The sequence below is a fragment of the Zalophus californianus genome, chromosome 6 (genome assembly GCF_009762305.2).
Source record: "Zalophus californianus isolate mZalCal1 chromosome 6, mZalCal1.pri.v2, whole genome shotgun sequence".
Taxonomy (NCBI): Eukaryota; Metazoa; Chordata; class Mammalia; order Carnivora; family Otariidae; genus Zalophus; species Zalophus californianus.
Window position 1 is genome coordinate 60,634,089 of NC_045600.1, and position 17,104 is coordinate 60,651,192.

Genomic DNA, 17,104 nt, shown 5'->3' on the forward strand with positions numbered 1-17,104 from the left:
TCAGGCAAATGCCAGGCCAAATAAAACAATAGCTATTTTAATTATCAACAAAATAGACTTTATGGCAAAAATCATTGTTACAGAGGAAAGTGCATTTAAAAAGGATAAAATGTTATATTCATTAGAAGATATAGAAATTATAAAATGAATTTGATAATATAGCCTCTATATACTTTGTACACATATATGTAAAACAAAAACTGATAGAAATATAAAAAGATATGAGAAATTATATAAAGCAAAAACTGGTAGACATATGAAAAGATGAGAAATTAATAATCTCATTTATAATAGCATCAAAAAGAACAAAATACTTAGGAATACACTTAAGTAAGGAAATGAAAGACTTGCATATTGAAAACTATGAAACACAATAAAAGAAATTAAGCACAAATAAATGAACACATTCCATATTCTTAGATTGGAAGACTTAATATTGTTAAAAAGTCCATACTACCCAAAGTGATTCACAAATTCAATGCAATCTCTTATCAAAATCCCAATGGATTTTTTTTTTTACATTAACAGGAAAAAAAGCCTAAAATTAATATGGAACCACAACAAAACCCAAATAGCTAAAAAAAAATCTTGAGAAAGAACAAAACAAGGCCTCACATTTCCTAATTTCAAAATATATTACAAAGCTATAATAAGCAAAATAGTATGGTACTGGCATAAAGACAGGCATATAGACCAATGGAAATACAGCCCCAGAAATAGCCCAGAAATAAACCCATGCATACATGGTCACCTAATCTTCAACAAGGGTGCAAAGAATACATAATGGGGAAAGGCTAGTCTCTTCAACAAATGGCTGTTGGGAAAACTGGATAGCCACAGGCAAAAGAATGAAATTTGACCCTTACCTTACGCCATACACAAAAATCAAAATGGACTAAAGTTTTTTTTTCAAAGATTTATTTTTGAGAGAGAGAGAGCATGCACACACAAGTGGGGGCGGGGGGGGGAGAGAGAGAATTTCAAGCAGACTCCCTGCTGAGTGTGGAGCTGACATGGGTCTTGTTCTCACAACCCTGAGATCATGACCTGAGCTGAAATCAAGAGTCGGACACTCATCCGACTGAGCCACCAGGTGCCCCAAAACAGATTAAAGATTTAAATGAAACTATAAAACTCCTAGAAGAAAATAAAAAGGATAAGCTTCATGAAATTGCTCTAGGAAATGATTTCTTGTATATGACACCAAAAGCACAGGCAACAAAAGCAGAAAGAGGTAAGTGGGACTATATCAAACTAAAAAGCTTCTGCATAGCAAAGGAACAATGAGGGTGGAAAGGTAATCTACAGAATGGGAGAAAATATCTGAAAATCGTGTATCTGGTAAAGGGCTAATATAAAAAATATACAAGGAATTCAATTTAAAAATTAGCAAAGGACTTGAATAGACCTTTTTCCAAAGAAGACATACGAATGGCCAAGTACATGAGAAGATGCTCAACATCACTATTCATCAGAAAAATGGAAATTAAAATCACAGCATGGGGGTGCACCAGGGTGTCTCAGTGGGTTGAGCATCTGACTCTTGGTTTCGGCTCAGGTTATGATCTCAGGGTAATGAGATCGTGCCTGGCACTGGGCTCTGCACTCAGTAGGGAGTCTGCTTAAGATTCTCTCTCTCTCTCCTGCTTCTTCTACTCAAGCATGCACATGCTCCTTCTCTCTCAAATAAATAAATCTTTTTAAAAAAAGTCACAGGGGGCGCCTGGGTGGCTCAGTCGTTAAGCGTCTGCCTTCAGCTCAGGTCATGATCTCAGGGTCCTGGGATCGAGCCCCGCATCGGGCTCCCTGCTGGGTGGGAAGCCTGCTTCTCCCTTTCCCCCTGCTTGTGTTCCTGCTCTTGCTAACTCTCTCTCTGTTAAAAAAAAAAAAAAGTCACAATATGGTATCACTTCACATCTATTAGTATGGCTATTATCAAAAAAACAAAAGATAACAAGTGTTGGTGAGGATATGGAGAAATTGAAACCCTTGTGCACAGGTGACAGGAATGTAAAATGGTGTGGTTACCATGAAAAATAGTATGGAGTTTCCTTAAAAAAATTAAAAATAGAACTATATGATCCAGCGATCTGACTTCTGAGTATATTCCCAAAAAAAGTGAAATCAGGATCTCAAAGAGATTTGCACTCCTGTGTTCACTGCAGCACTACTCACAATAGCCAAGATGTGAAAAACAACCTAAACGCACAATGAAGGATGAATGGATAAAGAAAATATGATATACACATACAATGAAATATTATTCAATCTTTAAAAAAATTAGGAAGTCCTGTCATACGATACAACATGGATGAACCCTAAAGACATTATGCTAAATAAGCCAGTCACATAGGGACAGATATTGCATGATACCACTTATATAAGGTATATAAACTAGTCAAACACATAGAAACGGAGAGTAGCCAAAAGCTAGGCAGAAAGGAAACTGGGAAGTTGCTGTTGGGTGGGTATAAAGATTCAGTTAAACCTCATGATTAAGTTCTAGAGGTCTGTATTACAACAGTGTACCGTTAATTAACAATATTGTATTGCACAGTTAATATTTGTTAAGAGGGGTAGATCTGAGTGTTAAGTGGTCTTGTGTTTTTTTTTTTTTTAAGATTTTATTTATTTGACAGAGAGAAAGAGAGTGAGCACAAGCAGGGGGAGCGGGAGAGGGAGCAGCAGGCTTCCGCACTGAGCAGGGAGCCCAATGCGGGACTTGATCCCAGGACCCTGGGATCATGACCTGAGCTGAACGCAGACGCTTAACCATCTGAGCCACCCAGGTGCCCTCGATGTTAAGTGTTCTTACCACAGTTAAAGAAATTTTTTTTAAAGAAGAAAAAAGAAAAAGATAAAAGAAATTCCATAGGAGATAAGTTTCGCTGGGAGCTCTGGAATCATGAGCATTCAGTCTCCAGAACTGTACCATCCTTTTTGATCAAAGGAATCCATGACAGTGGACGTGCATTATGGGGCATTTCATCATCGGTACCTTTGGCCTCTAGATCTGAAATGATGAATGACTTTACTATTGTGAAAGGAACAATATGTGGATTTTCTTAGGACGTAAAGAAGAAAACTAATAACAAAAAAAATAATAATAAAGGAGGTGTTAACAAATCCACCATCACACAGAGAATTCTAACATACCTTCCTCAGTAACTGAAAGATGAGGCAGACAAAAAATAAGGAAACAATAAGTCCATACTTCTATAAATAAATGACTGAAAGAGTTACAAGGAATGAGATACTTGCATAGTTTCAAAGTACTTCTCCCTAAAATACTTATTAATCACAATGTGAAAAAAAAAATTAAGTATACTGAGAGAAACCTGGAAGACACCACTTAAGTCGAGTGATCCAAGTGTATATCACCATAATGGTACATATCAAAATTGTGTGCTGCCTGAGAGAATTCAGTGAGAACATATCACTCCTGTGATATTCTTACTGAGAGGCAAAACCCACTTCTAATCATGAAGAAATAGCAGACCAACTCAAAACTGACATTCTACATAATAACTGGACTGCAATTTTCAAATATGTGAAGATCATGAAAGGAAAGACTGAAGAATTGTTCCACACTGAAGGAAACTAACAACATGACAACTAAATGCAATGACAAAGACACTAAGTGATTCTGAACGGATCTCTGCTATAAAGGGCGCTGTTGGGACAACTGCTCAAACTTAAATGGGGTCTGAGCATTAGATGGCAATAACATCAATGTACATTTCCTGGTTTTGATGACTGTAGAATCGTTATACAAGAGAATGTCCTTTGTTGTATTCAGGGGTGATGGGGCATCATGTTGCCAACTCATTCTCATGTTCACCAGAAAAGTTCTTTCGTACTTCCTTGCAACTTTTCTATAAGTATAAGACTGTTAAAAATATATATATCTTAACGACAAGATGTACTAAGCACTCACAGAACCGATGACTGCAATCTTAAATATATATTTCTCTCTCTCTCTGTGTCAAATAAATAAATAAAATCTTTTAAAAAAAAAGGGGGTGCCTGGGGGCTCAGTTGATTAAATATATATTTCTCTGAAAGAGAAAAATATGGGATATTCCTAACTCATTTTATGGATCTTGAAATCAAATCAAGGACAGTATGAGACTTAAAAATTAAATCTCACTGACAAACATAGAAATGAAGCTTCTAAACAAAATATTAGCAAACTGAATCTGGTAATTCACAAGAAAAATAATCATTTCAGGAATTCAAGGATGGCTTAACATTAGAAAATACATTAAGAGCAAAAAACCATGACTGATTCAATAGATATAGACCAAGCATTTAATAAAACCTACAACCTAACAACCATTCCTGGTACAAAAAAAAAAATCTTAGAAAACAAGAAATAAAAGAAAATTTGCTTAACTTGGTAAAAGAGTATTTATCAAAACCCAGTAGTAAATATCATACTTATTGGAAAACCATAAGAAGCATTCCCTTAAAATCAAGAACACAACCATGATCTGCTTTCATTGCTTCTATTGCATGATGTTCTATCAGTGTCATAAAGACAAGTAAAACAAATAAGAGGAAGATCAGAATGGAAGAAACAAACTGCCATTTTTCACAAATGACATTATTATCTACATGGAAAATCTAAGAATCTGTAATTAAATCATTAGAATTAAGAAGAGAGGTAGATACGGCTGGATATAATATCAATATACAAAAATACTTTTTTATACAGCAGCAGGAAATAGTAATTTTTTAAAAGACGTTACTAGGGGTGCCTGGGTGGCTCAGTCAGTTAAGCGGCTGCCTTCGGCTCAGGTCATGATCCCCTGGGATCAAGCCCCGGTATTGAGCTCTCTGCTCAGCGGGGAGCCTGCTTCTCCCTCTGCCACTCCCCCTGCTTATGTTCCCTCTCTCGCTGTCTCTCTCTGTCAAATAAATAAAATCTTAAAAAAAAAAAAAGATGTTACTAAACAACAAAATATTTTAACAATAGCAAGTGTAAGAAGAGCAAAGTAAAATTATCAGTTTATTGAGATATCAAGGCTTACTAGACTGAAAGCAGTAAAGAAGGCATCATGCTACCAGTGCAGAAATAGTCCAACAGATGGATGGAACAAATTAAAACAGCTAGAAACAAGCTGCCATATTAAGTGGACATTTGACATAAAAAAGAGATGGGGAGAAAAAAGATGGAATTGCTGATTCATGGTAAAACAATGGAGTACAGAATAAACGCTGTTGTCATTACCTATCCATATGCAAAAAAAATAGATCCATACTTTAGATCATATGCAAAAATTAAAGGTAAAGGTTGGCAATCTTTAAATGTTAAAAAGCAAAATTTCAACCTTTGAAAGGAAAATCTGTCTTTCTACCTCAAAGTGGGAAAGACACAAAAAGCACATATCATAAAGGAAAGATGATAAATTCAGCTACATTAGAATGTACAACTTTTGTTCATCAAGTCATCAAAAAGAGTGAAAAGGCATCCCATTGCCTGGGTAAAAATATTTGCAAAGCATATAACCAGCAAAGTATTTGTATCCAGTATATATAAAGAACCTCTACAGTCAATGAGAAAAACACTAATAGCTCAACATAAAGGCAAAAGATTTGAATAGGCACTTCTTAGGAAAACAAATCCAAGCAGCCAGTAAACATCAAAAAGATGTTTCATCTCAGTAGTAATCAAGAAAATGAAACAACACATTCCATCATTTTTATATCTATCTACTCTTAGTATTTGAATAATTTACGAAGATATAGTAAAATAAGAAGATAAGAATCATTATAGAACTTGTTCTCTTATTTCCACGAGTGTTTTTATGATCTTGTCTAGGTTATATAAAAAGTTATCTGCAAAATTAGGTTTTTTAAACACTATTCAAATAAAGAGAACATAGAGAAAAATATATCTATTTTTTTCACCATAAATACAGAATTCTGCCGTAAGATGTGGAAACAGATCTAGAGAGCCAGATTAATAAGCCCAACATTCTAACTGTACCACTGGATATACACTTTTTGAGTCTTAACTTGAATAGTATACTAATTGCACTAATATTTTCAGCAATGCCAAATGACATGATCATTACAAAGTCTTTTTAAGGTAATCGCTGAAAAACTAAAATTATCTCACTTAGTTCTTTTCTATCATCCCTTCTTTGTGTCCTATTTCCAATATAGCTTCCCCTGCAGCTGTATTTAAAAAAGAAAATTCACAAGTGATAAGCTAAAGTACAATTTAATTTTGTTTCATTTATTTTATTTACTTTTTTAACTACTACACTCAGAAAAAGACTTGAAGAGTTGAAATTAGCTTAAAAGTTAAGTAAAATAACAGTACCTCACAATGCTGGCGAGAGGCTTGAATTTCACATTCATATTTGTTCTTTACAGATTCTAAGCAGAGCTCTCTATAGATTCCTGCAACCAAACACAATCACTCTGATTATGTTAGCAGTAATGAGATTCATTATCACTTCCTTACAGGAATTCTGTCCAACTGTTTTTATAAGATGAATCAGGAAGAAACTGACAAATGATTTTAGCTTAATCTTTAAAAACAAAAAGGCTCAGTTAAAATATATGTCAAAGCAGACTGGAGAACTAAGAATTTAAGAACTAGGAAGAAACTTGCACTGCAAATTTTAGTTCTTACTCCATTCTTCTAAAGAACCTCCTTGATAGAGAATGATCAAAATGAAAATAAAACTCCTTTCCTGTGAAAAATAATCTCTTAGGACTCATAATGGAAATAGTCAATAAACTCTGGTTTCATTAATCATATCTTCTCAAAGTAATAATAACCAACAAAACCACTATTTTTTAACAATTATTTATTTTCAGAGTCCAAAGAAGTTTAAATGTATAAACTGATAACAACAAAATACATAAACTGATATGATGTTTGAGTGCTCCTGACAGAGCTTTATCTAGAGAATGGATGCTCAAGAGAGGTTACTTACAGCTACCAAGACAAAAGTATAAAATAGGCAACATGGCTGTGCAAATACCCCATCAAAAAATAGCAAACACAGAGCCTTAGATATATACCAAACTCAATGCCATAGTTGACCCTAGAAATGTAATTCTTTCTTGTATAGTAAAGGCATGGGACAGGTATCTAGAACTAGGCCATTAGCAACACATTCACACATACACACTATTCTTTGTACAATCAAAAAGTAAATGAGGTCACACAGTCACACAGTAGAAAGTAAGTGACTCAAGTAATATTTCCTAAACATCCAGTAAGTCTCACTTAGTCCTTTTAGAATGTCAAAGAAAATTAAGGACTTGTTTCCTTTTCAGGGTGTGCTAATAAGCCAATATGCAAAGACAGCAAGTATGACATCATCTACATATTTAATATTAAGAATTTGAGAATAAAATTTGGCTTAAGGTAGATTTAGTACAAAAAGAACTTACAATGAACAATGCCTTAGGCATTACATAATAGGTGCAGGAACATCAGTGTCCCCCCAAAAGAAAAAAATCAGCATCTCCATTAGTTAAAATTCAGTTTTAGTCTAACTATGAAAAATCATAAGGCATCTTCAAATAGATATATCCCTTGTCATCAGTGCTAGGACACAATTCTGAGGCTGGATCCCAATTACAAACCAAAGACTGAGTACTTAAATTGAATCTCAATTTATCTAACAAGAAATTAAACTGAAATAGTAACAGTTGCTCTTAATAAAAGCATCATGTTTCTAATTGTTTTACATGTGGAAGTATCTTCTCAACAACACTGAGCAATCTTAGGACTTTTTTTTGATCCCCCCCACAGCAACAGAGGAAAGCAAGAGGCATTGAATTAATAATTGTGGGCTGATTGAGTGAAATACTCTGCTCACTGTAAATTTGTGATTTCATTAGCAAGAAACACTCACTTGACAAATACCTTTCAAATCTAGTGAAGAGTTCATATTCTACTATATGGAAAAGATGTTTCACTTTCCTACCTGCTACCTTTGTACGAATTTGCATATTTTCTTGTAAAGTTGCCAGTGGTTCCAAATATTCTGGTGCTTTTCCAGCTATGACTTCTTGTAGTTTTGCATCCACCTGACTTAATCGTTCTTTATAAAGTCTTAACAAAGCAAAAGTTAAAATATTAATTTTAAAAGCCCAAAAAGGCTAACAATTTACCATTTCTATACATTCTCTCTTCCTAATATCATTCATATTCTAATAACCTACCAAATATATTTTTTTCTTAATCTCAAGTGAAAAACTCAGTTACATTATTTGACTTTATGCATGTAATCACAAAGTAGATATTTTTATTTTTTTTTAGATACATCATTCTTTAATGATTAATTCACAGTACAAAAAATACAACTAAGATACTACTTTTTTTGCACTCTAGATTTTTGGTTTTGTTTTAACTGCAGAACAATAAATCAATTCTAGGAGAAAAGGTCATTTAAACACTGAGCTTAAAAGAAACAAAGAAATCATTTTGAATAATTACTAGTCATCAAAATAAGTAATTCCCTGGCTTCTCTCCATCTTTCCTGGAAAGGAGTGAGTGTTACATTCGGCCTACATGGTTTTTACAAAGAGGAAATCTGAGTGATGGAGGTAAAAACCAACGGCTACAGAACTTGTGATCTAGCATTACCAGTTTGTCTGGACTGCAAATGAAGAAACTCTAACAAAAGCAGTTGCTCGGTGGATGGGAAAATGAAAAATGGGGTAGGAGACCCCTGTTGCTGTATTTATGAATTTACATACAACTACTCTAATTTGCCAGCTGTCACACCAGTAACTTTACCTTGATTATCAGTGACTGAGTACTTGAGACAACGCATTGTTTATTTTTGGCAATAATCCTGCAGGATAGCACGCTTTTTAACCGGAAGATGTTTACATTGTCATTCTTTATGAAAGGCACTTTGAATCCTGGCTTTGTGGCATTTTAAAGATATCCTAAAACTTTCAAAGCAGATTAACAATTTAAGATCACTGGGGCGCTTGAGTGGCTCACTTAGGAAAGCATCCTACTCTTGATTTCCACTCAGGTCATCACGATCTCAGGGTCATGAGATTGAGCTCCGCACAGAGCACCGAGCCTGCTTAAGATTCTCTCTCTCCCTCTCCCTAGTCCCTGCTTGTGCGCACGCGCTCTCTCTCTCAAAACAAAACACAATTTAAGATCATTTTGTAAACTCTTTTTTTGCCATTCATTACTTTCTCAGAGGTGAAGAATGTGTCATAAGGAAGGCAGGTAGTAACTGCTAAAAGAAACCACTGATTCTGGGGCGCCTGGGTGGCTCAGTCAGTTAAGCGTCTGCCTTCGGCTCAGGTCATGATCCCGGGGTTCTGGAATCGAGCCCGACGTCGGGCTCCCTGCTCAGTGGGGAGCCTGCTTCTCCCTCTCCTCCCAGCTGGTGCTCTCTCTCACTCTCTCTCTCTCTCAAATATTTTTTTAATTAAAAAAAAAAGAAACCACTGATTATGCTTGTAGGTGTTAGTATAACTAGCAGTTGGCTTTTGAAAATATTACAGTTCCTGGCTTTCATATAAAATTCTCCTCTTTCCTCTTGAAAATATAAACCAAGACAATTAAGACAATTAGGGAGGAGGATGGGGATGGGTTAAATAGGTGATGGGGATTAAGGCGTGCATTTGTGATGAGCACCAGTGATGAATGGAATTGTTGAATCACTATATTGTATACCTGAAATTAATATAACACTATACATTAACTGGAATTAAAATAGAAACTTTAAAAAAAACAATATAATCAATATTGGTGTTTATAATTGATAATTATAACTAGCATAAAGATTTATATGATGATTCTGAAGGAATTGAGCAAGTTTGGGTGTTAATACAATAAAATTTTTTTTTAAACAAAAATGGAAAAATTATCTGAGTTAACTGCCAATAATACATTATCATATCTGGGTTAAATTTTTTTGGGGGGGGTTAAATTTTTCTAAAACTCAAGATACCATGATAAACGAATGTGTAAAGTCAGAAAACTACAACATGATACTTATAGTTTTTGAAATCATAAATACAACTTTAGGCAATACGCTAAAAATTTGATGAAAATGATGACTGAACCTGAAAAACATCAAACTTAAAATATTGATAAGGTATCCCTAATAGGTGAACAGCAGCTTGAATGAACAGGATATGTGAATTAACAACATTCAATTAACTACCCTTTTAAAAGAATAGATTCCTCAAAATCAGTATCATTTCAACAACCTTAGAATTCGGATACAAACTCATCAAAGGCAAGAATCATGAGTTCCTCACCAGCAACCACAATACTATTCACAGAGTAGAATCCCAATTCATGTTTATTGGCTATGGACATTGAAATAAATGGAAACTTAGGTGGGGTAAGTTCCTCTATCTTTTTAAGGAGGTAGAAGAAACTTCCACTAGTATACAAACTGCAAATGGTGTATTTTTGCCCTATGAAAGGAGTGCTATTATGCCCTATGGTGCTAGTACAGGAGAAGCAGGATAACTTCTTGTTGTTGTTGTTGAAGCAGGATAAGTTCTTGTTTTTTTTTATTATTATTATTGTTATATTTCCTACCTCTTCTAAAGAGGATTTGAGACAGCTTACAGAGATACACAGTACAACAGAATAAAAATAGCGATGAGGCAAGTGGGGCAGATGAAAAGATAATTATAAACCTGGTACAAAGATTAATAATTTCTAAAACATATTTCTGAATACCAATTCCTTGAGAAATAATCCTATTAATAGTGGTAATGGGTCTACTTTTAATACTTTCTGAGATGAATGAAGCTGGTGGGGGGACCTGGCTTGTGGTCATAATGAGCCATGAAAAAGCAAAAATCAAGGCAACTGCCAGCCCCCAGATGAACAAGATTAGGCTTAACGAGTAACCGGCTGCAAAGTGTTCCTTGGTAATATCTTATACTAGAACTATACAGTAATTTTCATTTCTTGGGAAACCATAAAATATACTTTAAAAGCTCAATAGGCATATCTTAATTAATTGTATGAGAATTATTCCTTCATGGCTTACCTGTACTTAAAATACAAAAGCACAAATTTGCTTCCTCTTTTTCAGCACGATCCTGGATGAACTCTCCATGCTGCCAAATAATGGATCCTTTGGGGATCCAAACTAATTTTAATTTAAAATTAATAATGTAAATCTTTAGAATAAAAAATATGATACCATGTTTTTTAAAGCCAAAATTTTGAACTTTGGATTATTTATATTAATTTGTTGCACTAGCTTGAAACATTTATATATTCACCTCTCATACCAATGAAAGTTAAGACCAGAAGTGGCATAAACAGGATTCATTTAGTAAACAAATCTGTCCCCTTTTAGTCTAGCAATTCCAGATATTAAACATGTCTTCATCTCTTCCTTGGGCCTCTCTAGGGAATAAGTAGGAGAACAGAATAAGCAGCAAAATTATGAAGAATTTATGAAGAGCCAGCTTCTGAATAAATTAGGGTGTCCATACTCTCAGAAGTTTCTTTCATTTACAATTCCTAATATGTAGCTATGCCCCATGACCTTGCCGGCAAGATTCAAAGTAAAAGCTCATCTTTAAGATTTTTTTTTTTATCTGCATCTGCATCTATTCTGTTTCTCAAATCACTGGGGCCCATTCTTGTGTAAGCAACTGCTCATAAGAGTTCGGGTTTAATGAAGAGGGGGAGAAAACAGTATCTAATAAGCCCACTATGTGCCAGCCAAAACTAAGAATTTCATATACTGCTCATACAATCCTTACGGTTAATAATAAAAAAGCTATTATTATACCTTTTTAATCTATGAAGAAGGCCTGGATTCAGAGCCTATGCTTTTTCTACTCCACTACATTTCCTCCAAAGTAATGTGCCTTAGTGGAAGGAACGCCATAGTACTAGGAGGCAGAAGGCCTGGCTTAGTTTATCATTTCCAGATGAACTATGGGCAAATCACTTCACTCCTCTGAGCATCAATTTTCTCACAGGTAAAATGGAGATAAGGTTATCTTCCAACCTTACAGAGCTGCTGCAAGAAGCAAACTAAATAATGTGAAAACATGTATGTACTATCCAATGTTGATATAAACAAAAATCACTATGCCATTTTTGGGAAATATTTTCTTATTCTAAAATTTTAAAAATGCTATCTTTATCCAGTTACCTAACAAAGAAATGAATGAAGCAGATTAGAACTAAGAGTGCAACAACCCAGGGAAAACATTTTACTTACCAACATCCATATAGAAATGTTTTTATACCCCCCCCAAAAAACCTGCCTCAAAACCCTTAGTTGAGTTAATGAGGTCTTCAGCAGGCAAACCACAGTTGAAGCCTTTCAGATCAGTCAGTCCCATAAAATACAAAAAGGAAAATACTTCAGAATGAATATAATTTCTCTTGTGGTAATATACATGTGACATGACTGAGATTCAGTGAAAAATAACCTTCTGACATTACTACTTACTGATCCTTGAGATCCGTAAACTGTTTTTCTAGATTGGACATTTCATCTAAACATTCCATTCTTCTTCTTTCACAGTCTTCATCATCCATTTCTGTTAATAAAAGGCAAAGAGCAAAGAAAAAATTAATGTTATGTTCCAAGTTATCTGAATGTTAATTAAAATGGTAAGAAACAAAACAAAAAACACACACCAAACTGTAATATGAAGTTAGATATGCAAGACCTATATTAAGCCTTAAGAAAAAATAAACATTTACCCAAAATAACTTCCACTACAGATTTTAACGTAAAATACAAATGAGAATTAAAGCTATAGCAATCTCTAGACCTTCTTATTTTTATTCATTTTTAAATCATCTTAAAGGGCTGACATCAAGCTATACTATATGAAGTAATTCACTTTTGGTTTATTTTCCATCAACTCAACAGAACTTAGGCACTAAAATGATTATGTCCATTAAAGGACATTGCTCAAAAACACTTTTGGAATTCTTATTTCAGAACTGCTTACCTGACTGATTTGCCAGTCACATAAAGAAGAAGACTAATCTCATTCTGTTTTCCACAAGATATCTTGGTCTCCTACTCATATTCTGATTATTCCCTCTCCCCCAAATTATTGTCAGTAAGTGAGAAAAAGGAAAATGAAGAGAAAAACAAGCAAACTTTTGAAGGAAAGCAACTGTTAATTACCAGCTCTCTCCTATTTTCCATATCTTCTATTTTTACATCACATATATTCAACACTTCAGATTAAGTGAAGCACAAGATGATCTGCATCTTGATCTGCATCAAATAAAGGTCAAACTATGAGAAAGAGTTAAATTATGTTCAGTTATTTTCATACAGCAAGGAACTATAGGGTTCATTTTTTTTTTAACTTTCCCCAAACAGATTAAAATTATTTCTGGCTCTTAATAGCTTACTTTTTGGCTATTTAAAACTTGGTCCCTCAAGATGACTCACTTCCCAGTATCTCTGGATAGTAGAGTGTTTTGTTTTATTTTGTTTTGTAGCTTTAGGACCTGCTCAGTACCAGGGTTTGAGAAGAATAAAACTGTGGACGTTTAACATGAAAGACATATGGCAGAAAAGAAATGCTTTCACAAGAAGCAAAACTGCATAATTTAAATAATGTCTTTGCGTTTAAAAAACTTGACTTTTGTAGTTCAAATTATTATTACATTCTTCAAAATTAAGTCGCCCATTATTTTCTGGGATGGAATAAAAATCAGTGAAAAAAATCACAAAAGTCAGCATAAAAATTAACAAATTGATGTCATTTTGTGAGATCCCAGCTCCCATCAAACACTTGAAGAGCAAGCGTTTTACAGATCTAGAAAATATATTCACATACAGCCTAGATGTTCTTTCTCTGTATTGCTCACTTTTGAAATCTCACCTGCTTTCATGGCTAGGCAGATGACTTCCAAGTTATGCTTCCTATCCCAGGCAGGTTCCAATTCCACATTTCCATCTGTCAGTTGACACCCTGACTTAAATATACCACCATCACCTCAAAAGCAATATGTCTGAAATACTCTAACTTCCATCTTTATCTGAAATCTTTCACTATTCTATTTCTATTCATGCTATTTCCATTCTCCTTCTATCTGGGGTTTTCCTCTTACCTTCACTCCTAAACTTGCATACATCAATCTTGTTTTGTGCTTTTTAAAAATCTTTCACATCTATACCTTCTTTTCCTTTTCTAGCTCAAATCCTTCTCCCAACAAAACTGGTTTCTCACTCTTTTGAATAAGCCTTAAACTCTAGCCTTTGCACTTTTTCTTATATTCCTCCCAATCCAACATACCACCCCAATCCAAATTCTAGCCATGCTTCAAGATAATTAAAATAATCCCACCTTTTTCAACTAGCCTTTGCTGGCCACCCTATTCTGAAAAGATTTCCTCTGTCTCTGAAATCCTATAGCGTTGTTTACAGTTAAGTATTCATTTGGTAGTTTACTCAAGTACTAATTTATGACAGCTGTTTAATTGAGATCAGATCATAACTATTTATTTATACCTCACACTGACTGGTGCCCAGTGCAGCTCAAGAAAATCACTCATAAATGCCTATTTGGGGATGGCTAATTTATTGATTGAAATTACATACTTCCATGAAGATTTGCTTTGAAAGAGAAACCTGAAAAAGAGGGTATCAGGGCGATAACAGACTGTCATCAAATCCTTGCTACATGGCCAAAATCAGGCCAAGACAAAGAAGTTTAAGTTTCATCCTCATCATATGGAAAAAAAGAAAAAGAATCCAGGCAATCACATATTCCATTTCTTTTTAAAATAACCATCCTAAAAGTTTGCAGAATTGACCTATGATGTTAATCTGCCCTCCGACCCCAAAAACCTGAAAGAGCCCAAAATTAGAAAAGATCACAGGGAAGAAAAGACTTGGAAAACTTCAGAGCTGCCCCCAAATCAGCCAATTTATACGCATATGAAGATCCAAAATCACCCCGATGTTGGGCTCTTCTCAGTCTTGAAAAGTTCAAACAGATGCTGTAAATGGGACAGCTCCAAGTCAGCCCCCGCAGGAGCGCTGATGTCAAGTGCTGACTGACAGGCTGACTTGGAAACTGAGATTAACAAATTCTAAACCAGCCAAGAGCCGGCACAAATCTAACCTCGGCCCTGACAACCCACCCATGTTGAGAGGGATTGGAAAAATGTAAAAATAAGGAAAGAAGTCAGTGGTCTGGGGCTAAGAGGCATTTCCAAGGTCTCCCAAACAAGTTGGGGCATTCCCGGCTTTGGTCCACAGCCCCCGGCACTACCCGGAGGTCCCCAGGGCGGGTCCGATGGGGAGCAGGACCGCACGGCATCCCGAAGCTGGGCGAGCCCAGGCCCGCGCCGGGTCCCGCCCCGCCAAGCAGGGAGCCGCCTGGAGCCAGGCAGCGCCCCACGACGAGTCCGGGTGCTGCCCAGGGCCGGGAGCCAGTCTCCGCCCCTTCCCTCTCTTCCCCGCCCCGCACTCCCAGCAGGACGCAGCTGCCCGGCGTGCGGAGAGCGGCCTGGCGTGCGCCCGGCGCGAGGACTCAGGGTCCCGGCCCCGGTGGGTTGCACACCTGAGCTATCTCCATCCTCGGAGACCGAGGAGCTTTCCGTGTCCTCGTCCTCTGAGCTGCTCCCCTCGTTTTCGGCGTAGTCCACCTCCATCTCATCGTGATGGTTCGTTTCCTTCTTATCCCCTCGGGAATGGACTGGCATTTTCCAGCCGCGCCGTCGCTTCCCACTCCCGGCGCCCAGCCCAGCCACCGCCGCTTCAATGAAGGGCGCGCCGAACGCCCCGACCCACCCAGCGGCCGAGCGCGTTCTGAACCCCCTCAGCTCCTCCCCGCCCCCGGCCCGAGCCTCACAACCTAACCCGCAGGCTCTGCGCTGGGAGCTCTGCCATTGGTGGAGGCAGTCCTACGAGCCGGGGGGCTGGGGCTTGCCCTGCTCGGGTATGGTTGGTTGCCCGTAATTACGGCGCGGCCTTGCAATGTGTGTCGGGAGTCGTAGTCCTTACTGCTCAGACCTGCGGGGGCTGCCGCCTTCCAAGCTTCAACAGCCCTGTTCACTTCTTGCTTGTGGACTTCAAGTCCCACAAGGCACAAAACCTGACAGACTCGATCGCAATTTATAAACTAAACAGAAACAGATTGTGTGAATTTGGTCTGTATTTATTCTTTTCCCGCCAAATGGTTGTCCGAGCTCCCTGGCTATCCAAGATGTTCCTGTCAGATATGAAAAGGTCTTTTGCCTGAGGGTTTTCCTCCTCGATGAGCCTGGAGGAACTGGAAAAACTTCTCTTCTACCTAAGCACCTTTATTATACCACTAATAAGCTATTATATTTAATTAATAACTGCGGACGATAACTTGCACTTTCTATGTTGCACAAAAATCTTTAAGTCGTTCTTGAAACATTTGCAGCCAATAACATAGAGGGGAAGGAAGTTTTATCTTGGCATTTTCATCTAGTATTTTTGGCATTCATTTTTTTTTACTACAGACAGCATGATGATGCCACCAGGCTTGATTTAACTTCAGATTTCTTGTTTTTTAAGATTTTATTTATTTATTTTTGCGAGAGCGAGCACGAGCGGGGGGGAGGGGCAGAAGGAGAAGCAGAGTCCTTGCTGAGCAGGGAGCCTATAGGGGACTCCATCCCAGAACCCAGGGATCATGACTTGAGCCAAAGGCAGACATAGACTGAGCCACCCAGGTGCCTTTAACTTCAGTTTCGATGAAAAATACATCTTTGACTCAATGAAATGTTAGATTTTCTCGATGATAGGTAAAATAGACAAGGAATACTCCATAAGTATCATAATACATTATAACTCATATTAATTGACTACTTTTACCCTGTATCAGGTACCTTGGTAAGCTCTTTACATGAGTCATAATGAGTTTAATTCTCAATTTAATAGCTCTGAGGTAGGTACTATTATTATCCCCATTTTACAGATAAGGAAACTTAATTTGCAGACAAATCTAAAAACTGTATATTAGCCACTCTTTAGAAGACAGAGTTTCTTCTTGAAGTAGCAGTTTGCTATTAAAATATTTCATAGAATATTGTGGATTGTACAGCATTTATTTCTCCAACAGGTCCAAAGACATTTCAAGGAGAATGGTAAGGGTATCAAGGCAT

The 17,104-nt window shown here is 36.6% G+C and overlaps 1 protein-coding gene across 4 annotated transcripts in view; it reads right to left on the bottom strand.

Annotated features, from left to right (window-relative positions):
• BRMS1L (BRMS1 like transcriptional repressor) overlaps window positions 1-16,086 on the bottom strand; it is a 42,224-nt gene extending 26,138 nt beyond the window's left edge. The window contains exons 1-5 of one of the 4 annotated variants that reach the window (XM_035728120.1): window positions 15,532-15,665; window positions 13,137-13,229; window positions 12,444-12,534; window positions 7,956-8,083; window positions 6,332-6,411 (exon numbers count right to left, since the gene is read on the bottom strand). In XM_035728120.1, coding sequence (XP_035584013.1) covers window positions 6,332-6,411; window positions 7,956-8,083; window positions 12,444-12,532 — 297 coding nt within the window. In that variant the 5' untranslated portion in view covers window positions 12,533-12,534; window positions 13,137-13,229; window positions 15,532-15,665. Of the gene's footprint in view, window positions 1-6,331; window positions 6,412-7,955; window positions 8,084-12,443; window positions 12,535-13,136; window positions 13,230-15,531 lie in introns of all 4 variants that reach the window. The other 3 variants (XM_035728118.1, XM_035728117.1, XM_035728119.1) reach the window with 3 other exon arrangements.
• Between the last annotated feature and the right edge of the window lie 1,018 nt (window positions 16,087-17,104).